This window comes from Ovis aries, chromosome 22 (assembly GCF_016772045.2).
Source record: "Ovis aries strain OAR_USU_Benz2616 breed Rambouillet chromosome 22, ARS-UI_Ramb_v3.0, whole genome shotgun sequence".
Taxonomy (NCBI): domain Eukaryota; kingdom Metazoa; phylum Chordata; class Mammalia; order Artiodactyla; family Bovidae; genus Ovis; species Ovis aries.
The window spans coordinates 45,109,779-45,135,578 of record NC_056075.1 but is presented as its reverse complement, the minus strand read 5'-3'; the positions used below and the strand labels follow the sequence as shown (position 1 = coordinate 45,135,578).

Below are 25,800 nucleotides of genomic sequence, written 5' to 3'. Positions count from 1 at the left end.
TGAGCAAAATGATGCTGATCCCCTAAGGTCCAGCATGGGGGGAACTAGACAGGCAGAACCCAGTGCTTAAAGCATAATGGGTTTAAGTACATGTCGTCATGTCCCAGATGGGTGACGGTGCCGCACATTTCACAGACTGATTTGATCCCTAAGACCCTGGGCAGCAAGTGTCAATCCCATTTCACAAGTTAGAAATGGAAGTGGTGTCTCAAACCATAAGACTTCCGACTCTGGGTCGATTCAGCATTCTCACTATTGCAGACTCACTGTTTCCAGGCTGAGTTTGCAGGATGGTCTCAAAGATTGTGAGCACAATTTTGTAAGCTGCATCCTCTAATGCTGAACTCCAGCACCAAACAGTAATGTGATGGCCCCTGAGGTTGGTCCTTCCTAGTCTTTTAAATGGACATGGTACTTGCTAGAGTTGGGGGCAGAGATGGTTTAGAGCTGGGAGCAGCGATTATTATATCTCAGGGGAGAGACGGTTAAAGATGGGGCAGACATGGGCCAGAAAGCATGGGTGTGCTGACTTCTCAACCATCTGTCCAGTACACTCTCAGGGGAAAGCATGCATGCTAAGTCACTTCAGTCGTGTCTGACTTGTTGGGACACCATGGACTGTAGCCCACAAGGGATTCTCCAGGCAAGAACACTGGAGCAAGTTGCTGTGCCCTCCTCCAGGGACTTCCCCACCCAAGGATCAAACCTGCATGTCTTATGTCTCCTGCATCGGCAGGCGGGTTCTTTACCACTAGCGCCACCTGGGAATCTCCAAGGGAAGCTTCCAGGAAAAAGCACAATATCGCCACATCAGAAGCACACGGGGCTGTGAGGTCACTTTTTCTTTGCTCAAATGCACTCTCACCTTGTTTTAGTCTCAAGCAAACACTTGGTTTGTGGAGGCCTCAAGGTCTGTGCAAGGGAGGAAAGACTGGACCACAGTGGAGCAACCTGTGCACACACAGACACGCCCGTGTGCGTACACACTCACTCACTGTCACAGCCCTCCCATCTGCAGATCTTTCTGAGTTTGGAAATGACTTGACTTTCCTCGGATTCCCTGAGTGATGTGGGGATGAGGCCCTGCTGTGCTTGAGAAAGCATTCCATCCAGGTGTGGATTTTAGGGGGTCATTTCTCTTCACGAGGGCACATGTTCAGAGCAGCAAGACATGGAGGGAAGCTGTCTGGCCTGGGGTTGAGAGGCTTGGTTTTTCATCCCTCTTCTGCCACAAACCAGCTCTGTGACATGAGACAGTTATTTAACCGGTCAGGGCCTCGGTTTCTGCATCTGTTGAAGGAAGGCTGACCTTTAAGAGCTGGAAGTTCACTCCCAGGTGGAACAGGGTGTGACCCAAACACTAAATCGAGACAGTTTGTCACATTGCATGTGGCGGGGGAGGCCCTACCCAGTTCCCAAGGGAAAGAACGTTGCAAATAATTTTTGCTCAGCTCACTCCTTAGTGGAATTTGTTTGCTCACTGCTGCTGCTGCTGCTAAGTCACTTCAGTCGTGTCCGACTCTGTGCGACCCCATAGACGGCAGCCCACCAGGCTCCCCCAGCCCTGGGATTCTCCAGGCAAGAACACTGGAGCGGGTTGCCATTTCCTTCTCCAATGCATGAAAGTGAAAAGTGAAAGTGAAGCCGCTCAGTCGTGTCTGACCCTCAGCGACCCCGTGGACCGCAGCCTTCCAGGCTACAGGACCTTTTTAATCACGTCAGCCCACTTTTGTTAGCAATTTAGCAGATAAAATTCCTTTCTTTCTAGTCCACTGAGAGTTGGGTAACAGAATTTTTATTTTACTTCCCATACTACATAGAGTTGAGGGCTACTATTTTCAAGCTCAGTGTTTCTTATTCCATATTCCTTCTCCCTGCTATTATATTTGATTGATAGTATTAAACAGAAGGAGAATTTATTTTACTGGAGGGGGAGAAATGCATTAGGTTAAGTAATAAGTATATAAAATACATGGTTAGAGGTTTTGTAGAGGAAAAGATGTAATTTTGTGGTTATGCATGTTTGGGACTATTTTCTGTGTTATGTTTTGTTGGTAGAAAGAGAATGTATTGGATCAGCAGAACTGGGCCAAGACGACTATGCAAACAGGATGATGTCTTGTTCTTTAGAGACACGAGTGTGATAGAAAGAAGGAGACGCGCAGCTTGACTCTCTGGAGGCAACTGAATGGCAGGTTTGCAGGGGTAATTGCTGTGATCGACTGAACCAGCAGGCCCGGGGGCACCTACAAGACATGATGGATGCCTGTGTCCCTCACAGGTGTGTCTACATCTGGGTCTAACAGGCCATGTGTTTGCAAATCACGAGGCCTGGCTGGTTCCTTTCTCCTGGCATCAGTCCAAGGGAGGCAGCCTGGCTCTCAGATATGGAAACACACGCTCACCCGGAGACCTTGCTGAGTGGGCGCTGCTGGCCCCCGGGTGATGCTGCCTGCACTTTTCCCTCCACGTGGGCCACTGCCAAAGGGCATCAGTTCAGTTCAGTTCAGTTCTGTCGCTCAGTCGTGTCTGACTCTTTGTGACCCCATGAACCGCAGCACGCCAGGCCTCCCTGTCCATGCCAAGGGGCATAAAGCCCCCAAATCTCCACTCCACGGAGCCAAATTCCCCAACCAGTTTTGTGTCACCTAGTGTGATGTATCTGTCTCTCTGGTTTGGCAGTTTATCTGTATGCTGACTTGTTGTTTAGCTGTTAAGCCATGTCTGACTCTTTGTGAACCCATGGACCATAGCCCACAAGGCTCCTCTGTCCATGGGATTTCCCAGGCAAGAATACTGAAGAGGCTCTTTCCTTCTCCAGGGGAATCTTCCCGACCCAGGGATTGAACCCAGCCAGGTCTCCTGCATTGACAGGCGGGTTCTTTACCACTGTTCCGCCAGGGAAGCCCTGTAGGATGACTTACTACCTTATAAATATGTAATCACGTTTCTTTAAACATTTAGTTAATCATGTTTTTAAAAAAGAAATTCTTGAGATTGTAATTGCCATGGACGATCTGGAATTTGGAGTTCTAGTAAAAGTCAAGAGTGAGAGATGGACGTGCTAGTCAACTGTCTGAAGGTGAACAGAAAGCCGTGTTAGAGCTGGAGATGAGGTGTTGACTCTGGCACTGACTGCGAGTTGGAGTCGTTTAAGGGCCAGTGTACAAGAGCTGGGATGTGCTCGCTTTGATAAGCAATGCTTCATCCTCGTTGTTGAACTGGAAATTAATTTTATACTAATTTGTTCTCAGCTCATGCTTTAATGAGCTTATATTTCTGGGTATTTAATTTGAAAGTACATTCGATAAGTAATCTATTAAAAAGTAAATTGAGACTGAGAATAAATGAGTTTGAAATTTCAAAGGTCAGTCATTATAGACTATTGTCACCAATTGGGTTTTAACTTTTTAACCAGTACTTGATTTCTGATAGCAGTATTTCACAGTTCTGTAAAAGGGAGCAAATGATTTCAGGCATAGGACCCTCAAAAAGAGTAGGTGAAAGCTGAGTGATGCTGGTTCCCTAGCTGGGTCGCTTCACCTTCTGAGTCGTCTCAGCTCCCACATGGCTGCTGGGTGCCCAGGACTGAACCCCACCCCAACCCTGTGCAGAGGGGACCACACCCCTTTGATGCCCTTGGGCATTGCATTCCAGTTGCACAATCTCCCCATGTTTCTAGAATTGTTTTAACTTCCAAATCTACCCAAAGCTAGAGTTACCTGGGGCAGGGGGCGGCAGCCGGGGGTGGGGGGCAGGAGAGGGGGGGGGGCGTCCATGGAGCCTTTTAAAAGTTACTTGCCATGGAAACTGAAGAGGCAGACTGGCCGAAAGGGTCCTCCGTGGGTGCCTGGATGACTGTGGCCTGGCTGGATGCAGGGTCCCCCATCGCTGCCCTTCACGCACCCCTTCCTGAGCCACGTGCTGTTTGAAGAGGATGTTCTTGCCAGGGGGAGGAGAAGGGCAGTGAGTCTACGTCTGTGCCTGAATCCTCCAGCCAAGCAGATGCGCCCCCTCCCTCAGCCGCCCTCCTCTCCCATCACCCATCTCTGTACATATGCTTCCCCTCTATGGGTGGTTCCCCCTCCCACCTCTGTCCCTGGACACTAGGCACCCCACTCCTCTACACTGTATAGGGGTCAAAAAGGAGCCCCCCAAAGCTTTCATTGTTTGTGGTAGGTTTAATCAACCATATAAAAATCCAAGATACGCCACAAACTATTAAGCTGATTAGATGGCCCAACAGCAATGTCTGCTACAAGATCAACTTTAAAAAATAAAAAAGCTTTCCTTTACACTAAAAATAACCACGCATAAGATGAAATAGAAAAAATGTTCCTATTCGAGATATCAACAAATCTATACAATACCTAGACATAAACCTAATGAAAACTTTCCAAAGCCATCCAAAAAAAATCTAAAACTATACCAAAGGGTACAAAAATGGCTTTATTGTATGAAGAGAAATACCATGTATGTGAAATAGAAAAGCTCATTATTTGAAAACTACAAATCCTGACTCACCGACCTATACATTCTAAGTAGTCAAGCTGAAAACTCAAAGGATTATTGCAGAGCTTAAAATTTGATTCTAAAATTCACCTGAGAGAGAAAATAGTGTAGAAACTTTTGAAGAAAAATAGGATCAAAAGAAAACTCACTCTCAGCAAGGTTGCCAAGACAAATTAGGGAAGTAATAGATTTCTAACAAATGGTTCAGGGCATCTGGATATTCACATGCAGAAGAATGAAAATGGACCCCTATTTAAGCACTTATGAAAATTAATTCAAGTGAATCAAAGATCTAAATGTAAGAGCTAAACTTGCAGAACTTTTAAAAATAAGTCTTCATCGCCTTAGGTTGGGTAAGGGTCTCTCAGATATGGGACCTAAAGCATAAGCAAATTAAAAAATAGAGAGTTTGGACCTCATCAAAGTGATCCACTCTTGTGCTTCAAAATACATCAAGAAGGTGAGAAAACAACACACAAAGTGGGAGAAAGTATTTTCAAATCATATAAGGTCTAGTATCCAGGTTATACGGAGAAGGCAATGGCACCCCACTCCAGTACTCATGCCTGGAGAATCCCAGAGAGTGAGCGACTTCACTTTCACTTTTCACTTTCATGCATTGGAGAAGGAAATGGCACCCCACTCCAGTGTTCTTGCCTGGAGAATCCCAGGGCCGGGGGAGCCTGGTGGGCTGCCGTCTATGGGGTCGCACAGAGTCGGACACGACTGAAGCGACTTAGCAGCAGCAGCAGTAGCAGCAGCAGCATGCAGGTTATATAAAGAACTCTTTCAGTTCAACAATGAAAAGACAGAAACCCAGTTTAAAAGCAGGGAAAGGATTTGAGTAGACATTTCTCCAGAGAAGATAGAACAATGGCCAATAAGCATATGAGAGGATGTTCAGGGACCTCCCTGGTGGTCCAGGGGTTAGGACGCCGAGCTCCCAGGACAGGGGGTGCGGGTGCTATCCCTGGTTGGGGAACCAGGATCCCGCATGCCATGCAGCACAGCCAAAAAGGGATGTTCAACATCTTAAGTCATTATGAAAATCAAAACCACAGAGAGACACTACTTCACATACACTAGGAGGGTGTAATCAACAGCGTAGACAATAACATTGTGGGCAAGGATGTGACGTTTGCACATTCCTCCCACACTCTGCAAATGTAGCATGGTTCAGCTGCTTGGAAGAAAGGTCAGCAGTGCTTCACAGTGTTGACAGAGTCTCCATAGAATCTAGCAATCCCACCTGCCCATTTGTAAGCATATACCTACCCCAGTATGTACCCAAGAGAACCAAAAACACATCCACACTAAAACCTGCAGGCACGTGTTCATGGCAGCACTATTCAAAACAGCCGGAAAGTGGAAACAGCCCAGAGTCCTATCAAGTGTTGAATGGGAAAACAAAGTTTGGTATATCCCTACAACGTCATTTTGGGCTTCCCTGGTGGCTTAGTGGAAAAAAAATAAATCTGCCTCCCAATGCTGGAGACTTGAGTTCAATCCCTGGGTCAGGAAGATTACCTGGAGGAGGAAATGTCAACCCACCCTAGTATTCCTGCCTGGGAAATCCCACGGACAGAGACGCCTGGCAGGCTACGGTGCATGGGGTCACAAAGAGTCGGACACACCTGTGTACCAATGTCAATTTATTTAGCGATAAAGAGGAATGAAGTCCCAATACTCACTTCAATGCTACAGCATGAATGGACCTGGATAACATTATGCTAAGTGAAGGAAGTCAAACACAAAAGGCCACATTATGTACAATTCCACTACATGAAATGAACAGAAGAGGCAAATTCATAGAGACAGGAAGTAGCTTAGTGGTTGCTGGGCGTGGGGCATCATGGAAAGTGACTGCTAATGGGTGTGAGGTTTCTGTGGATGATGAAAATGTTTTGGAATTAGATGTGATGGTGGTACAACATTGTGAAGGTCCTAATGCCCGTAATAGCATGCTTTTAAAAGGGTGATTTTATGGTACGTGAAAGGAATCACAATCGAAAGAGAGAACTTGCTCTGATATCAAAATGTTCCTATAGAAAAATAGGAATTAAAACTGTGGAGTCCAGCAGATGAATGGATAAGAAAGCTGTGGTACATATACACAGTGGAGTATTACTCAGCCGTTAAAAAGAATACATTTGAATCAGTTCTGATGAGATGGATGAAACTGGAGCCGATTATACAGAGTGAAGTAAGCCAGAAAGAAAAACACCAATACAGTATACTAACACATATATATGGAATTTAGAAAGATGGCAATGACGACCCTGTATGCAAGACAGCAAAAAAGACACAGATGTGTATAACGGACTTTTGGACTCAGAGGGAGAGGGAGAGGGTGGGATGATTTGGGAGAATGGCATCCTAACATGTATACTATCATGTAAGAATCGAATCGCCAGTCTATGTCCAACGCAGGATACAGCATGCTTGGGGCTGGTGCACGGTGACGACCCAGAGAGATGTTATGGGGAGGGAGGTGGGAGGGGGGTTCATGTTTGGGAACGCATGTACACCCGTGGTGGATTCATGTCAATGTATGGCAAAACCAATACAGTATTGTAAAGTAAAATAAAGTAAAAATAAAAATTAAAAAAATAAAAATAAAAAAAAATAAAAACTGTGGAGTCGGCTCAGGAATGGACTGAGAGAAGTCTGCCTTAGTGGACTAGCACAGAGAACAGAGGCAGACCCAGATACATGCGTGGTTATTCAATACACGACAAGGGGACTAAGAAAAGGAACAAGGTGGTGAAGGACAACTGGCTCTTGGTTCATGGGGCAAGTCAGATTGCAACCTCACACCTACACAAGAAAAAAGTCTAATTTAAAGAGCTAATCCTCGGACTAGAGAAATAGAAAACAAGAGAGGATATCTGAGTAACCTTGAAGAAAGCCGTCTAAAGTAATACCCAAGCTGTATCAATTTGACTTTAGGAGAACTGGAAAGTCTGTACAACAAAAGATACCGTAAGTCAGGTAAAAAGACATTTCTCACATAGTAACAGGCAAAGTGTTAATATCCTGAATATGTAAAGGACTTCCAGAATCAACAAGAGAAAGTCCAAAGAACAAATGCCCTGCAGCACTCCCAACTCCCTCCTCCAGCTGCCTTTCAGATGATCCCAAAAGTTTGTCCTCGGTTCATTGACAAAGAGATCATCGTGGCCCCTTTCTCACGGTATCATCGGATTTCCCTGGCCACCCAGTCTCCTCCAGTCCCCTTTCTTAGCACAGTCAAGGTGGTCTTTGGAACATTGTCTCTATCAGGCAGGACAACAGGACACCCAGCCCTGCCCTGGAAAAGTGAGTCCTGACCGAAGGAGCTTTGTGCTGAGGCTGAAACTCCAGCGCCCACTTCCCCTGCCCCTTGGAAGACGCAGCCCACTGCTGGGGACCACACGCCGGTGGCCTTTGGATGCTTTCAATGAGGAGCGCTGAGTGCACTTAGCCAGCCAGCCACTTAATTGGGGCTGCAACGTAACCTTTATTCAACGATAAAATTAACCTTGATTCCAGACAGGTATCTGTCTTCACTAAGGAGGCGTCCATGCTGTGATTTCTTTTTGCAAGTGACATGATTAAAGAAATGGAATCTTGCAGGCACGCCACCCAGGGATTTTTGCCTTCGAAGACCTTCTTATTTTTCTCTCCTGCTAAGAGAGCCTTTCTGCTCTCAGTTGGGCAATTCGTCCAGGAACCTTCTCTCTGTGGTCACCCCTCCTTCCTCCCATCTCCTTTTCTGTTTTCCTAAGTCATAGATTTAGGCCTCACTTTATAGCATTTCACAGTGTGCTTAAATACCCCATACGGTGCCTCGTCTCATTACAAAAGACAATTTACATGCGTGGGACATGGCAATGGCCATGTGATTTGTTCAGCTGCTGGACTGTGTCAAACCTTCCGCATCAGGGCTTTCCTGAAGGGTTTCAGAGAGACGAAAATGAAACCGGGATGCGATTAAAGACCCTACTGATAATCTCGTAAGCAAATCGGATATTCCTGCCATGGATCCTGGCTGGGTCACGTGGGGCTGGCATGAAACATTAAGACCGCTGGTTCAATATCTTATGCCGAAGGGAATTCCTTTGCTGAAAGCAAAGTGATTGGAGACGGTGGTTTTATTGTGAGTGGGCAGGAAGGCATCGTGACTGAACGGCTGTCTTGTCTTTTCAGGGTCACTGTTACTACCATGGGCACGTGCAAGGCTTTTCCGGATCGACCGTCAGTCTCAGCACTTGTTCTGGTCTCAGGTAAGTGACCTTGATGGTGACAACTCTGCTCTTAAGCACAGCTACCGTGGACCACCCCCCTTCTCCAGTTGCTCTAAAAGAGTAATGCAGTGGGCGGGCCTCGCCTCCGCAGGACCCAGGAGTCTTCTCGTGACAACTTGAGAGCCCCGTGCCCTCCACCTCCTCAGGACCACCCCTCTCTGTCCCCACTGCCCCCACCCTGGCAGCGTGCCTTCCTTGGCTGCCCCTCTTTCAAGATCATCCTCAGGCCTGTACATTGGCTGCTTTTCAGCATCCGAGGATTTGGGGACTATCTTTTGTCCATGTGGCTCCATGCTAAACAATTTCCGGTGTTAAAAAAAAAAATAGGACATTAGGTATCTGCATTTCAACTGCTTGCTTCATAAAAATGAAAAGGGCCTCTTCTCGCTAGGAGACAAAGCAAGCGACGGACTGAGCAGAGATGCAGGTGAGCTGAGTACAGGGGTGGCCAAACCCGTGATATTAACTAACTGGCTTTAAATCGTGAAGATGAAGGACTGGGTGGACAGAGCATCCTGAGTGATATTTAAACAGGACAGGTCCACCCCCTGTGCTTGGCCTTGCTGCTGCCTCTCTACTCCTCATACTTCATCCCGGGCCCACCTCCCCGAAAAGTGCAGGTAACTGTCAGGGCTCCACACAGAGGGGTCCCTCTCTCCGACCAGCTTACCCAGAGGGGCTGAGTCTCGGCAGCCCACCTCCTGTCTCCGGCACCTGGAGATCGTTCCCTCCTGGGCACCAGGCACAGACCACAGTTTGGCAGAGGGATCCTGTGAAATACTTGTGGCCGGGGTTTCGGGGAAAGTCGGGGGAACAAGTGTTACGGCGTCTGGGGTCGACCACCAAGGCCGGGTGGGAAGCCTGACGGAGCTCACTGCATGGGGGTGGCGCTCTGGAGAATGTCAGCTTCCCAGATCTTTGTGCTGTTGCTGCAGAAGCAGCAGATGGTGCGTCAACAGAGAAATTCCGGAGTTAATACAGTCAACTCTGTGATCTTGCGAGGGGAGAATCAGACCGGGGACAAAGCTGTATTCGATCAACTGCTCCCTGGCGGAAGAATCAGTTGGAAGGGGGAATACAGACGCAACTGGAGCAGCACCAGCCTGGCAGAGTTTGAGAAAGAAAATAGGGATTAAAAATCAAGTGAAATGTGGTGTGACCCCAGAATACATTCAGAGCTAGGAATGTGGAGGAAAAGTCGAGCGTCCTGGGGGACGCATTAATTAGAGCCCAGCAGATTACAGTCCTGCAGAGAAAAAGCAGAGAAGGAACATCCTGCTTTGCTTCAAAAAGGGCTGATCAAAGATGGGCAGGCAGGGAGAGCTCCATCCTGGAAGAGAGAAGAGAGGGAGGAAGCAAACAAGTCATCCTTCTTCATTTCAGTCTCAAAGGGGGACAGATAAGGAGAGAGAAAGGCCTGGAGATCCCAATAGACAGGGGGATTAAAGCGGAAACAGCTCTTTAATGGAGGGAATGAAGTGCAACGTGGAAAATAGGTCATAACAACTAGCTCAGCCATGGAGCTTATCCTTCCTTTGAAAGGACCCCAAGTGAAACGGGAAGTTCAGGCCGTAAGTTAGTTTTGCACCGTATCATACGTCTCCCCGAGATGCCCTGCCCTCCCTAGCACGGTTTCAGCGCGGCACTCCTGGCTCTCCTGATCTCTCTCTTGTTCGCTCTCGCTGCCGCCTGCTTCATCCCCTGCTCCTGAGTCCCTAGCCCAGGAGTACCACTGTGACCGGCGGCTGCTCCACAGCACTGGCAGGGACGGGTACGAAACTGTTGCAATGATGGGGAGAGAACGCTGCCCTCACGCCCGAGAGCAGCTCAGCGGCTGTGTTTTGTGATGGTACAAATGTCCAGCCCTGGCTCACTCCCACTGGAGCATCCACACAGCCATGTCCCCGTGTCCTGATTTGATTCACAAACACCACCCTGGCCAGAGAGAGCGTGAGATCCTGGAGGGAAGCAACTGTCTCTCGCCAGGTCTCCTTGTTCTCTCGCTCCCCGCCTCTCAGTTCCTACTCAGAAATCTGGTACAAGGAGTCTCGGGGGCTCACATTTTTTGATTAAGCCAAGAGTCTTCCCATCCCCTGCAGCCATGATGGTTAAAATTAGGCTTCATTTCTTAAGGAACCACCTTTTTGCTTGAACAGACGTAAGGAAAAGCATTCAGAAGATGGATGAGGAAGCTGGTAGAGCTGTAAACTAGGCATTCATTGTAATGACAGTTGGATTTTTAAGTGGGGTTTACAATACCTGAGCATAGCACACGCTCACAAAATGATTACTTTCATTATAATGGTTATTTCTGATTCCACGGACCACAGCACTAGTCAACTCTATCTTTTGAAAAATAAGTTGGTTGACTATTTTTCAATAGTGTTGGGAGGCAAGAAGTATTCCTGCATTTTGTATTATAGTCAATTTCATTGTATAAAATTTAGTGCAGTAAACTTTATATTACATAATTAAAATACATACAAAACATTAAAGGAACACGGCAATGTGTGTACTTATTCAATTAGCAAATAAGCTCACATCTGAGTATTTTTGTTTAATTGAATTTTTGAAACTATCTCACGCTGCCTCCCACATCTAAGACGTGCTGAGAGCCTGTTAAATAGTCAAAGCTATGCTTTTCCCAGGAGTCGTGTATGGATGTGAGAGTTGGACCATAAAGAAGGCTGAGTGCCAAAAAATTGATGCTTTTGAACTGTGGTGCTGGAGAAGACTCTTGAGAGTCCCTTGGACAGCGAGGAGATCAAACCAGTTAGTGCTAAAGGAAATCAGTCCTGAATATTCATTGGAAGGACTGACACTGAAGCTAAAGCTCCAATACTTTGACCACCTGTTGTGAAGAGCCGACTCATTAAAAAGACCCTGATGCTGGGGAAGATTGAAGGCAGGAGGAGAAGGGGACGACAGAGGATGAGATGGTTGGATGGCATCACCGACTTGATGGACATGAGTTTGAGTAAACTCCAGGAGATGGTAATGGACAGGGAAGCCTGGTGTGCTGCAGCCCATGGGGTTGCAAAGAGTCGGACACAACTGAGCGACTGAACAACCGCTAAATTGAATTGATCCCTTTGAAGAAGTTGACCAGAAATCTCAGTTGAGAAAGTGAACAAAGGATCTTAGGAGGAAAGCAAGATGGAGGGAGCAAGACTAGAGCTGGGAAATGGGGCTCAGCCCTCCTGTAGGACCAGGGGTGAAGGGTCGCTGTGGGGTGAAGATGTTGCTGGGTGGCTGGCCTCCCTGATACCTCGCAGCTGGACTTGAATGCTTGCCAATACAGGTGGATGTGGGTTCTCCAGGTCTCACAGCTCAACCCAAATGACCCAGGGCATAGTGGTCTAAGGGGCTGAAAAGTCAGGCACCTGGAGATGGCCTTGCCTGTGCTGTCCTGTCTGCTAGAAAGGCAGGGCCCTTGGCCCACCCTGGACTCTGCCTAGAACCTGGCACATTATAAATGCTCAATATATGCTGGTGGAATCAATGCACTGTCCCCAGGCCATCAGGTGGGCAGTGAAATTTAATTCTAGCCAGTCCAAAGTTTATTAAAATAAAAAATTCTTTGAAGCGTAGTAGATCATATTAAGAAAGAAATCAGATTAGAGTGGAAGTGAAGTGAATTTGGCCTTGACCTCTGTTCTGTGGCCTTCTGCTCCTGTAGCTTCTATTCGTCTGGGCTACACTGGCCTCCCTTCACCCCGCAGGCCACACCATCTCTGCCCAGGGCTCTTCTGCTCCCTTCCCCTTCTTCCCATGGAGAGACTCATTCCTGCGTAAACATCTGTGGGGGCCGCAGCTGGGCTCGGAACCTGTACACACCATCTCCGAGGCTGCTCTGGTCCCCACCCTGCAGGACCCCAAGGTCAAGTCTCAATTCTCCCAGGCCCCACTCTCATTCAAAGCGTGGAAGGTCCAAATCCCAACTCCTCCATCCCCAGACGGGCTCCCCTCCTGAAGTCTTTTCCATTACAGGTCCAGCCCATCCCAGGCTCCTAAGTGGGGCACCTGGGGGTCTCTGAATACCTCCCGCAGGGCCCCAGCCCCTGTCTGCCTCCCCCACCCCCTGCTTACAGCATCCCCCTTTCCCCATTTCCCCACTGCCACCCCCGAGCAGCCCTCCCGCCCAGGTTTTTAAACTGCCTCCCACCCACACTTCCTGCCTCCACCCTTCCCTTCTCGACCATCTTGCACATTCCAGAAGGTCGTGTTTCAAAAACACTGCTTGATCATCTAAGTCCCGCCACCCTCTGCACTCCAAACCACACAGCTCCATAAGCTGTACACATCAGAGCCTCTTTTTCACTCCCAGGCTTGTTCAACAGTGTTTCCACGGGCATTTATCCATCACCTCCTCACATGCCATCCCTGCCCAGCCAGGCATCATTTTAATGTAACAAAGCCAGGGCCACGAAGTAGGTCACACAGAACCATGCAAGAAACTCAGCAGAGGGGCCCAGGGAACCATGCAGGAAGGGATGGTGGGCATGGACCTCACAGGTTATGGGTCAGCCTAGAAGCCTCTGTCTGAGGGCTGCCCAGGATGGTGGAAGCCTCTGGCGGGAGATGTAGCCCTAAGGCAGCTGGCATCCTGCGGGCCAGAGGGTGGGGGTCACCAGCGGTTACAAGAGAAGGAGCCAGTGGATTTGGTCGAGGCCGGGATGGAGGTGGGGAAGGCAGAGGAAGAGGAGCCAGCAGGAACCAGGTCCAGGGGGCTGGGAGTTGGAGGTGCCTAGAAGAGTCGGCATCATTATCTGCACGAAGCGTGTGTAGCACAGGAAGTGATGTGGCCACAGGGACAGCCCACGGGCTACAGCCAAGTTCAGCGCCTTGCCCATGGCTGACCACTGTCCAGGCCCCATGCCTGCCCCCTGCAGGCCCTGCTGTCCATCCACATGTGTCTCTCTTTCAGTGAACGCATCTGAGCACGCTCACCTTTGTTTCCCTGCTGTCCTGCTCCTTCAACCCCTCACCTGGTTCCCGAGCTGCCCCACATCTCCAGGTCCCCCTTGTGCTCCCTTCAAGGCCCCCCATTTCCCACAAGCCGTTTATCAACCATGCTGGGCTGCCTGCCGGCCTGTGGGCAGCTCTGAGTTGCTCTGGAATTTTGCACTTGGAAGTCAGTGGTGCCCACCCTGGCGCAAGCCCTCGGTGACACAGGAGAGGGGCTGACCATCCAGAGTGGCCAAGGACAGGGGAGCAGGCTGGGGAGCCAGGTCCAGCCATGGGCTGTGTTCATTTCCTAGCCCTGACTTAACACAGGACCACACACTAGAGGGCTTAAAGCACCAGCAGGGTCTCCTGTCGTGGGGCCGGAAGCCAGAAGTCTGAACCAAGGTGCTGGCAGGGTTAGCTCCTTCTGCAGGCTCTGCGGGAGAATCCATCCATGCCTGGCTCCTGGCTGGCCTCAGCGTTCCTGGGCTTGTGGCCGCATCTCTGCCCGTTTCAGCCTCCGTCCACGTGACCTTCATCCCTGGGCCCCTGTGTTTCTCCTTTTTCCATCTCTTACGAGGACACACATCACCGAATTTAGGTTCTACCCTAAGTCCAGAATAATCTCATCTTGAGATCCTGAAATTAATCACATTTGCAAAATTCAAGAGCCTGATGCATGGGGCGGGGGGCGGCAGCTGAGCAATGACTACTAATGGAACAGGGTTTGCTTCGAGGGTGATGAGAGTGTTCAGGGGTAGAGGGGGATGCTGTTTGTACAACTCAGTGAATATACTAAAATCCATGGAATTGCACGCTTTAGAAGAGGACACTTAATGGTTGGTGAATTAGTTCTCAGTATAGCTGTTATTTTTAAAAGGAGCCTGGGGCGGGGTAGCCATCAATCATAGCTGCTATTTTTATTATTGATGTGCCAGCAAGAGGTATTCTTAAAATCTTTTTATGACAGCTTGTTTTCCCTCTTTGGTCATGTCTCCCAAACCTGGTTATAAATTACATTTGAAACAGGAACCGCAGGTGAGACGTCTTTATGGGTACCACAGGAGACGGCCCGGCATTTTGCACATAGTAGGGGATAATGAGTGTTTGTTTTGATTACACATGAGTATTTCACATGGAAATTACTTATTGAAGTTAAGCCCAGGGACTTCCCTGGGAGTCCAGTGGTTAAGACTCTGTATTTCCCTTGCAGGTGGCACGGTTCGATCCCTGGTAGGGGAATGAAGATTCCCACATGCCATGTGGCACAGCCAAAAAATTAAAAAAAAAAAAAAAAAACGCCTGATGATACTAATGGGTTCACTAGTATCACTGCTGCTACCCCTGTGTTTCAAACACAGATAGGGTGGGATATTGTTTTTGCCCATGAGCTCCTCCCATAAAGGAACTGAAATTGAATTTCATTCCGACTCATGATTGACAGCACCTTATGTGTGCACACAAGTGCGTGGTTAGTTGTGTCTGACTCTTTGCTACCCCATGCACTGTAGCCCACCAGGCTCCTCTGTAACAAGAATACTGGAGTGGCTTTCCATTTCCTACTCCAGAGGACTTCCCGATCTAGGGATCGAACCTGCGTCCCTTGTGTCTCCTACATCTGCAGCTGAATTCTTTACCACTGAGACTGCTGGGAAGTCCTGTCAGCACAGTGTTGAGCCTAAAAGTCTTTTTCCAAGAAAATTCAGTTAGCAGCTGAACATGGAAGTAGCCAGATCAATTCATATTTTTGAATCATCGTCCTATTACAGGTCATCAAAATCCACGTGCCCCTACCCTGTTTGCCTGGGAGTGGTATGAAAAATCATACTAAGAACAGCACCATTAAGCTGTGTTACTGCCTCATGCACCATTGCTTTGAGAATTAAAAACTGAATTTTAAGAAGAACAAAACTTATCTTGAGGAAGTACAGGTCCCCTGAGTTATCACTTAGAAAGCTAACAGAATCAACTTAAAATTTTAATAGATTTATCTTTGTTTCCACTGAAAGAGAAACAGTAGGATTCTAACATTTAAAATAAGGCTGGCTATTTTCAGAGCAGTAACTCCACTTCTCTGGCCCTTTTCCTTTTGACCTCTGCCCTCTATCAAGGTCAGCCCTGTTCTGGCCTCCACATCCCTCTTGAAATAGCACCAGAAGGAGGCAGGCAGGAGAGTGTGGGAGTTGACCACCTCAAGCTTCAGATCCATGGGTCAAGACTGGGTCCCACCTGTGTCTCCAGCTACCTGTGTGGTCTTGACAGTGGGGAAAATGACCAGGTGTATCCTAGGCAGGGTGCCGTGAGGGGTGGCCATCCTTACCCACAACCACCCCCTCTCCTCTGCTCCCCCCCCCGCCATTCACCACCTCTGACTGCCCTGGAAGGTGGCCTTACCCTCCCCATAAGGGCTGGTCCAGTGTTCCCCTCTGCCTCCTAATCCCCCCAGGGAGAAGATACCCAAACTCTTCATCTCTCCCAGACACTGGAAACGGACTTTGAAGCTTTCCCCCTCCTCTACTGGTGGGAAAAGAGCCCCACTTTCGAAGTCTGCTGGATTTAAATCCCTCACTCTGAGATACTTCCAACTCCCAAGTTTACAACGAACTACCTATGACATGCAACTTACATCACATCTGCTTATCTAGCTTGGGGCCAGAAAGGGCTGTGAGAACATCAAATTTTAAATCTCAGAAACCCTGAATCCTTGAATTTTGTGTCCACTGTGGTTTCCAGCAATCTCTAGAGCTAAGTGATTAATTATACACAAGACAGGCCAAAGCAATTATTTAATTAAGACGTATTCTAGGCTGCCAATGGTTTGCAGCAGAGGGAAAGACTTCACCCCAGTTTCTCAACATCTGGCCCTTGGATGACTTAAAAGATAAAAGGAGATACCAGAACAATTTTATGACTGAATAACAATTTCTAGAAATTTTCCATTAAGTAGAAAAACTTCTTCAGTCATATGCTTCTCATGAGTAGAACTTGGTGACATGTTTTACTGTAAGTTTTCAGCTTATTGAAATCTAATGCAAAATAGAAAATGTTGCAATACAAGATGAGACGTTGGTGTCATTTTCTTTTTGGGGCTGGAAAGTCAGTTTTCTAGCCAATCTCTCTTTTCCCTCCAAGTGTATTATTCATTTTCCACTTTGTCCTGGCCTCTGTTTTAAAAGACCTTTTTCTTAATTGAGGCTTTTACAAAATCAACCTTAATAAACAGAAATTTCCTACTACCCATTCTTAACTTAGGAATCTAAGTTTGAGTTCATAACGAACTTTTCAAAGAAAAAAAAAAAAAATGCAAGCCTCCCAAGAGTTAATGGCCAGAGCCATGCCTGTATGCTCTGAGATTCCTGAAGACACTAGTTGGAGGGGATGGGGGAGTATAAGAGAACAGCTCTGTGCAAGGGCTTTCTGTCGATCTGTGGGATTCAAAATAAGCCGAAACATCCTCAGTGACTCCAGAGCACTGGTTCCCCATCTCTGAGCAGCTATGCCGCCAGTGTTGGTAACACACAGCTTCACTCCCCAATGGTTCCCAAGTGCTTCGTGTGCCCCAGTGCCACCGTTTCAGCTAGGCTGGGATCATCCTGAACATGACTGTGCTGTCCCTTCCACTGCTTTTGAGACTTCACAAAACCAGGACCCGTGGAGTAAGCCAGTTGAATAATAATGAACTGATCAGTGTGTGTGGGTTTACCAGTTGTGTTCAAAATAAATATTTGCCTTATTCATTCCTTCTCCTTTCATGCCATTTGAGTAGGAATACAGTCATTCCATTAAAATATAAGAATGATTAAATGGTCACTTGTAAGTAGGTTATCACTAAGTGCAGGATGAGTGAATGGCTGAACAACTGAAGGAGAAATCATGGAAGATATTTTCCAATCTCTTTCCTTTGGGAACAGGCTCAGATTATCTGAAAGAAACTCATGGAGCACCTGACTTTTTCAGCTGTTACTTAAAGACTAAGCTATTTCTCAAATCCTTGGGTTGAGGCTACATAAATCATCTGTGAGAACTGACTCCCGAAACCTGGAGTCCATGGATCTCATCCATGGTTTTGAATCTCCTTAAATTTTCTGCAAAATATTATGTATCTATGTATGTGTGAATTCTCCTGGGGAGCGTATAAGGAGATTCATGTCTCAAAAAAGGTTAAGAGTCAGTGTGTTTTAAGTGTCTATTTACAATCAGATGAATTTTGCATGAAAATTGTGTTCCTTTATGATTGTGGTCAACTTGATTGGTAACAGAAGTTGCTAGATGTGTGGGAACTCTTGGAGCTGCCAGTTTACTGTTACCCAAATTTCCATTTCTCCAAAGAAAAACTAATTTCAACATCAGGAAGAGCCTGTTTAAAGAATTTCCTGTTCCACATTGGAAAAGAGAAAGATAAAAACCAACCTGTAGGCTGATGCTTCCCCATCACTTGAAGGAAACTGACATGGCTCATTTCCAGGAAGTAAGGCAATGGCACCCCACTCCAGTACTCTTGCCTGGAAAATCCCATGGGTGGAGGAGCCTGGTGGGCTGCAGTCCATGGGGTCGCTAAGAGTCGGACATGACTGAGCGACTTCACTTTCACTTTTCACTTTCATGCATTGGAGAAGGAAATGGCAACCCACTCCAGTGTTCTTGCCTCGAGAATCCCAGGAATGGTGGAGCCTGATGGCCTGCCATCTATGGGGTCGCACAGAGTTGGACATGACTGAAGCGACTTAGCAGCAGTAGCAGCAGCAGGACACAGCCTTAGTGACAGCTTTTCTTTTCTTGGGCTCCAAGATCACTGCAGAAGATAACTGCAGCCATGAAATTAGAAGATGTTTGCTCCTTGGAAGAAAAGCTATGACAAACCTAGACCATGTATTAAAAAGCATAGATATCACTTTGCCAAAAAGGTCCCCATAGTCCAGTAGTCATGTACAGATATGAAAGTTGGACCATAGAGAAGGCTGAGCACTGAAGAGCTGATACTTCCAAACTGTGGTGCTGGTGAAGACTCTTGAGAGCCCCTTGGACAACAAGGAAATCAAACCAGTCAATCCTAAAGGAAAGCAACCTTAAATATTCACTAGAAGGACCGACACTGAAGCTGAAGCTCCAATAATTTGTCCACTTGATGTGAACAGCTGACTCATTGGAAAAGACCCTAATGCTGGGAAAGATTAAAGATTGAAAGTAAGAGGAGAAGAGGGTGGCAGAGGATGAGGTGGTTGGATGGCATCACCAATTCAATGGACATGAACTTGAGCAAACTCTAGGAGATAGTGAGGGACAGGGAGGCCTGGCATGCTGCAGTCCTTGGGGTCACAAAGACATGACTTAGTGACTGAACAACAGCAAGGACACGGCCTTAGCTCTGTCCTTCTCCAGAAGGTCAGACATGCCTTGGGGTCCATGAGCTTCTGTCTCTGCAAGTTAAAATATTTAGCATATGTGTCTATTTTTTAAAAGAATTTATGCTTTTAGAGGCCTCCTTGGTGGTCCAGTAGTTAAGACTCTGTGCTGTCACTGCAGGGGGCTCAGATTCAATCCCTGGTCAGAGAACTAAGATACTGCACAGCCCAAATAAATAAATAAAGTAAAATAATTTTAAAAAAAGAATTTTTATTCCCAAATGTAAATGTTAGCACAAAGGGTTCTTTCTTCATTATTGTCACTCCAAAAGAAGCATAGTTATCTTATTAGTGCTATGTTCCGTACCACAGAGCAATAGATGTCCAGGATGGGGAGAGACACGTGAGCAAAGCACAGGACCTTCCTGAAATGGTCAGCCTTTGAATGGGTACATTAACAGAAGCTTCATCCTTGGCGCTGCCCTTGTCAGTAACAAAGAGCTGCGGCCGTGCAAGCCCTGCCACGCAGCCGCGAAGTGGCAGAGCTGGAGCTCAAGCCAGATCAGTGGATTCTAAGGCCTCCTCCTTAGCCTCGGTGCTGAGACACTCTTCAGGCCTCTAGAGAGCTGTATACCTTTAGCCCAAACAGACCCAGATGCAGACCTCAGCTCTTCAGGGAATGGTTCTGTTGCTTTGTGCACTTATGTTAAAATTGGTTCCTTTATTCACACATTGCCCACAAATTAAATAAGCAAAATACCCAAGAAAGCATCCTTTTAAAATTCTTTTTTTCGCTGAAGTATAGTTGGCTTACAATGCTGCATTTGTTCCTTGTGTCCAGCAAAGTGATTCCATTTTATGTGTATAACAGACTCTTTTCCATTAGAGGCTATTGCGAGATAATGAATATAGTTCCCTCTGTTATACAGTAGGACCTAGTTGTTATCGATACTATATATAGTAGTTTGTATCTGTTCATCTCAAACTGCTAATTTATTCCTCTCCCTCCTTTGGTAACCATGTGTGTTAGTTACTCAGTCATGTCCAACTCTACAATCCCATGAACTGCAGCCCACCAGGCTCCTCTGTCTATGAAATTCTCCAAGCAAGAATACTAGATGGAAATCTGCAAGCCATAAATGCTGGAGAGGGTGTGGAGAAAAGGGAACCCTCCTACACTGTTGGTGGGAGTGCAAACTAGTACAACCACTGTGGAAAACAGTGTGGAGATTCCTTAAAAAATTGCAAATAGAACTGCCTTATGACCCAGCAATCCCACTGCTGGGCATACACACTGAGGAAACCAGAATTGAAAGAGACACATGTACCCCAATGTTCATTGCAGCACTGTTTATAATAGCCAGGACATGGAAACAACCTAGATGTCCATCAGCAGATGAATGGATAAGAAAGCTGTGGTACATATACACAATGGAGTATTACTCAGCCGTTAAAAAGAATACATTTGAATCAGTTCTGATGAAATGGATGAAACTGGAGCCAATTATACAGAGTGAAGTAAGCCAGAAAGAAAAACACCAATACAGTATACTAACACATATATATGGAATTTAGAAGGATGGCAATGATGACCCTGTATGCAAGACAGCAAAAAAGACACAGATGTGTATAGCGAACTTTTGGACTCAGAGGGAGAGGGTGGGATGATTTGGGAGAATGGCATTGAAACATGTATACTATCATGTAAGAATCGAGTCACCAGTCTATGTCCGATGCAGGATACAGCATGCTTGGGGCTGGTGCACAGGGATGACCCAGAGGGAGGTTGTGGGGAGGGAAGTGGGAGGAGGGTTCATGTTTGGGAACACATGTACACCCGTGGTGGATTCATGTCAATGTATGGCAAAACCAATACAGTATTGTAAAGTACAATAAAGTAAAAATAAAAATTTTTAAAATAAAAAAAGAATACTAGAGTGGGCAGCCATTCCCTTCTCCAAGGGATCTTCCCAACCAAGGAACTGAATCCAGGTCTCCTACATTACAGACAAATTCCTTACTATCTGAGCTACCAGGAAAGCCCAACAATAAGTTAAAAAAAAAAAAGCATAAGTTTATATTCAACCTTATATCAGAATCCTTTCAACTACTTAGGAAATTTTGTTGGTCAGATTGAATAATTCAGATGTAGGAATTTTCCTTAAAAAAATAAATAAATAAAGATTTCCCTTCTGAATCATGTCTGCTAATTTAGATCTAATTACTCGCTAAGCAGATGAAACATCTTTTGTCTCAACTCTTCTTCTCAGCAATGTATCCTCGAGAAGTAAAAAACAAATGAAAGGCATAATGACTAAACACAGTCTATTCTTTACCATAAAATATTTGAAATGAAAAACTTCTCAGACTTGTCTTTCAAAATATTTGCAAAAATAAGTCAAAGCAAGCATATGGCACAGAAATGCCCTTTCCAATTCAGACCCAGGAATATAAATAAATTGGTATTTCTTTTTTTATTCTCTCTGTCATTAAGAACTGGGTTTTAACCATAAACAAGAAGCTGCCCTTAAAATTATGTAATTTTTCTTCTTTTTCAACAGGGGACTCATTACATTTGAAAATAACACCTATATTTTGGAGCCAATGAAAAATGCAACCAACAGATACAAATTCTTCCCAGTGGAAAACTTGCTGGGCACCTGGGGATCATGTGGATCAAATACGTCTGGCCTCACTCTGCATGACAGGCTCCCACTGGCCTCCCAGACCCCGACAAGAAGGGTAGGAGGAAACCCTACATTACATCTCTGGAGATGGGGGCGGGAGGCGTGGGGGCTCCAACTAGGGACACCCACTGCTAGGCCATCTGGAGAAATTCAACCATTTGTGTCTGAGGGTTGGAGTCACCCACTTTATCTAGAGGTGGTTGATATGAGGTAGGCAGAATATAATCAGATACTGAAAACTCCAGCATTGTATTGCAAACGTCAGGGTCAGACTCACTGACCTGTGCTGGGTAGAGCTGGGCTCAGAGGACTCAAAATCACCATTCACTGTCTCCAGTGATAACCTTCTGGGCTTGGCCCAGAAGTCTGCCCCGCCATTATCCCCCTCCGTGGTACACAGGACTGGACCAGATCCTCCGCACCCTCGGGCAGCCCTCCTTCTACGGGAGGAGAAAGACAATATGGAGGTTTCTCCATGGCCAGTCTGTTTAATATTAGGGTCTTCTTTAGAACTGGGGAAGAATTTCCTGCCATTGCCCACTCGCCTGCCCTGGGTGAGCTAGGTCTTGGCCCAGCAGTGTGGTTGAAAATGTGTGATGTTTACTCCTAGTCCAGACACCATGGGGCGTCTGGGCGTCCTACTTCTCCCCCTAGATGTCTGCTCTCTGGCCACCCAGCCCTGGGTCTGCTCATCGCAGGTCTTCCCTTCTGCGGCAGGACTGGAGACAGAGGTTGCCCAATGGAATTAAGAGCGCAATCTGCCTCCGGGCTAAGAGGTCACCACTGGTGCAGCACCAGGGAACCTCCACCCTGAATGGCTGCCTGACCCTTATACATCAGTGATACAGGGGCTCCACAGACCACAGCCGAACTCACGAAAAGGAGTAAGGGTAGCCCCGTCTGGCTAGAGGCCCCGAATTCCAAGGAGCACAACCTGATAGGAAGTTATCCGTGATTTACTGATTTCTCATCTCTGTCTTTCCCCTTCCTCTGTTGACAAGAAATCCGGAATCCTTTCATGTGATGTCACTTGTGCTTACATTTGATAAGCACAACTTATCACTTAACAATTAACACTCTCTCTCCCCTGACTTTGACAAGGTTTCAGAGTTCCACATAACACTCTTCATCTTACCTGACTTTGAGGGTTATACTGCTTACCACTCAAAGCTTTATGAAAATTGTGCCTCTTTGTATTCCTAATCATTTTTCTCCAAACAGTAAATGTTATCCTAAACAATTTCTCCCTCTTAAAAATTTCCTGTTAGCTGTGGCTAGATGGTGTTCCCCTAACCTGCTCTTAACTGAACCACTTCAGGACTTTTCATTTTAATTTTGCATTCTTTCTTTCCGTTCTGATTCTGCTCATGTGACCCTAACTTCCTCTCTTTGTTAATATATTCCCAAGGGTTTCTACAGCCGGTGCTTGCAGCCTCGTTTTTCCTTTTTCTTCCCCTTCACCCTGTGTCAGGCGCTATGGCTGACCTTGACATTGACACTCAGCGGGGGAGTGAAGATCTCAACCTCCAGGAACAGGGTTTGACAAGTACCCGCATCACCAGCAGCAGCAGCTCCAGAGAATCTTCCTTCTCCTCCCCCCACCCCTTTTAGAGGGACAGAGTTAAGAGATGGAGTCATAGAGACCAGCCTCTGTGCTCCCAGAGCATGTCTGCTTTACCTTTCAAAGGCTCTCGCCTTTGATTCCAGACCTCAGATAAGATGGGATGGGACCGTAGCCTTCACAGTCATAAAAAAAGAATATTTGCATTTTGTTTCTGAGGCGCCTTGCTTTGAGTACCTCACTGAACACACGTTATCCACCTTGTGAGATTTATAACTTGACGGTTTAAACGGCACTCGGATATGTTTGCCATTTCATTTAGAAGTGCATGCCTGGTTGGTCCTGGCCAGCCATATTTTAATTCTTTAACTAAGTTTACAGCTCCCTAGGCCTGTGATTGGCACAGTAATTTCCAGTCATTTTAACTTGTAGAGAGATGGAGAAAACCTAAATAACCATGGTGGTTTGTTAATAACGCATATGGAAGCATAAATGAACCTTTAAATCAAAAGGCGGGGCTATCATATGCACTTAGACGCCACTCACAGTGTTTCTGTCTGGAAAACGCTGTGCTTGTTTTTACGGAAGGGAACATGTCTTTGACAGAAAGCACATCTGTATCATGAAAACAATACCAAAAATAATTTTCAAATAAGTGGAATATGTGAGGATTGGAATTGTATACGAGACCATTTGGTAAACATGAAAGGAAAGTACTCGAGTTCCGTGCCGCTTGCCTGCCAGACTTAACACTTCCTTTATCTTATACTCAAAAATCGATGTAACTTTGGCTAACTCCTCTGGTTTATGCACTGCAGCAAATGCATTTGCGTTTTCCTAGCACTTTTCTACCCCTACTAAATGTTAACTATTGCAAAGACTGGCTTGCAGGCTGAGATTTTTCTGCAGATGTGTGCGTTTTTCTTCAAGGAGCAGCGGGAATAAATCTGCACTTGGGGTATGCACCGGCTGTAATATCAGCTTGAGCTATTGTCTGTCATTTTTACGAGGCTTTCTGTTAGATTTTAATGAGAACCCAAGTTGCTTCCGGAAGGGTGCCTACAGTCAGGGGCCTTCCTTGCCAGTTCCATCCTCTGCAGGTTTTTAACGCCCAACCCGCAGAGCCCCGGCCACTCAGCCCTCCTGGGACTTCGCCCTCCCCCTCCGCCAGCTGGTCATTCAAAAATGCAAACGAATTTTAACACAAGCCTCAGCAGTCTCTAAGGAAGGTGAAGGCTGTAAATCTGCTACTGGAACAAATCACAGAATACATCCCGAAGGCAGATGTAAATTATTGTTGAATTATCCTCCCTGGGGATTATCTGTGCTATTGTTCCCCTCCACTAGTATGGATAATTGTGAGTCACGTGTAGAAGTCATTGCCTTCTCTAGAAGAAGCAATGTGCATTTGGTCTATTGAGTACAAATAGCACAGCCTGTCAGGGAGACCCTGTGGGGTTTCCTCAAACGCCGCCAATCTGAAATGGACCAGGGCTGTTGCTCTGGGTCTTCTAGACAGGCTGCCATCCTGGTTTAATGGAAGCCATGGTAGTGGTGGTCCTGGGGGTGGTATTAACAGTACAGTGGATCATCTGTAGAGTCTAGTAATAGTTGAATATCAGGAACTAACCAGAATTGTTGGAACACTTGTTAATTAGAGCAAGCATGTTTAATTTCTTTCTACTGTAACCACGTCCCTGACAGCTCAGCTGGTAAAGAATCCACCTGGAATGTAGGAGACCCCGGTTCAATCCCTGGTTTGGGAGGATCCCCTGGAGAAGGGATAGGCTATCCACTCCAGTATTCTTGGGCTTCCTTGTGGCTCAGCTGGTAAAGAATCCGCCTGCAGTGTGGGAGACCTGGGCTCAATCCCTGGGTTGGGAAGGTCCCCTGGAGAAGGGAAAGGCTGCCCACTCAAGTATTCTGGCCTGGAAAATTCCATTTACTGAATAGTCCATGGGGTCTCAAAGAGCTGGACACGACTGAGCAACTTTCACTTTCACTTTCTTTTCATTATAACCACTCCCACCTCAATACCTCCTCTAAGAGGCCATACCAAGTGCCCTTACTGCCTTAGTGATTGTTAAATTTTGGTGGATAACACAGCCAGCCCTGTTATTGCTTCCTTAGCCCTGAGCTCTGAGCATCTCTCAGTGAGAACCAAGGTTCCAAAATCTCCAGATGTGGATTCCTATTGAGTCTTGAATCAATTAAAGCTCTAGAAAAATAAATACTAGCTCTCACTTCTGCCACGGGCTCAATTTGGACTCAATTTCAATACTTTGCGTTTGTGCCCATTAACATTCAGTACGTCAGACTCAGTCCATTCTTCCAGCGTTTGTCTCATTTGCTCGTTGGTTCTGCAGCCTGTATATTAGCCAGCCCTCCGAGGCTGTATTCCATGCAGATATGGTCCGGGTGCTTCATCCCCATGCAAATCGTTCGTAAGGATGGTAGAGATGACC

The 25,800-nt window shown here is 46.6% G+C and overlaps 1 protein-coding gene across 2 annotated transcripts in view; it reads left to right on the top strand.

Moving 5' to 3' along the window:
• ADAM12 (ADAM metallopeptidase domain 12) overlaps window positions 1-25,800 on the top strand; it is a 391,246-nt gene that overhangs the window by 255,403 nt on the left and 110,043 nt on the right. For both annotated transcript variants that reach the window (XM_027960492.2, XM_027960491.2), the window contains exons 5-6: window positions 8,701-8,777; window positions 21,649-21,829. In XM_027960492.2, coding sequence (XP_027816293.1) covers window positions 8,701-8,777; window positions 21,649-21,829 — 258 coding nt within the window. The remainder of the gene's footprint in view (window positions 1-8,700; window positions 8,778-21,648; window positions 21,830-25,800) is intronic.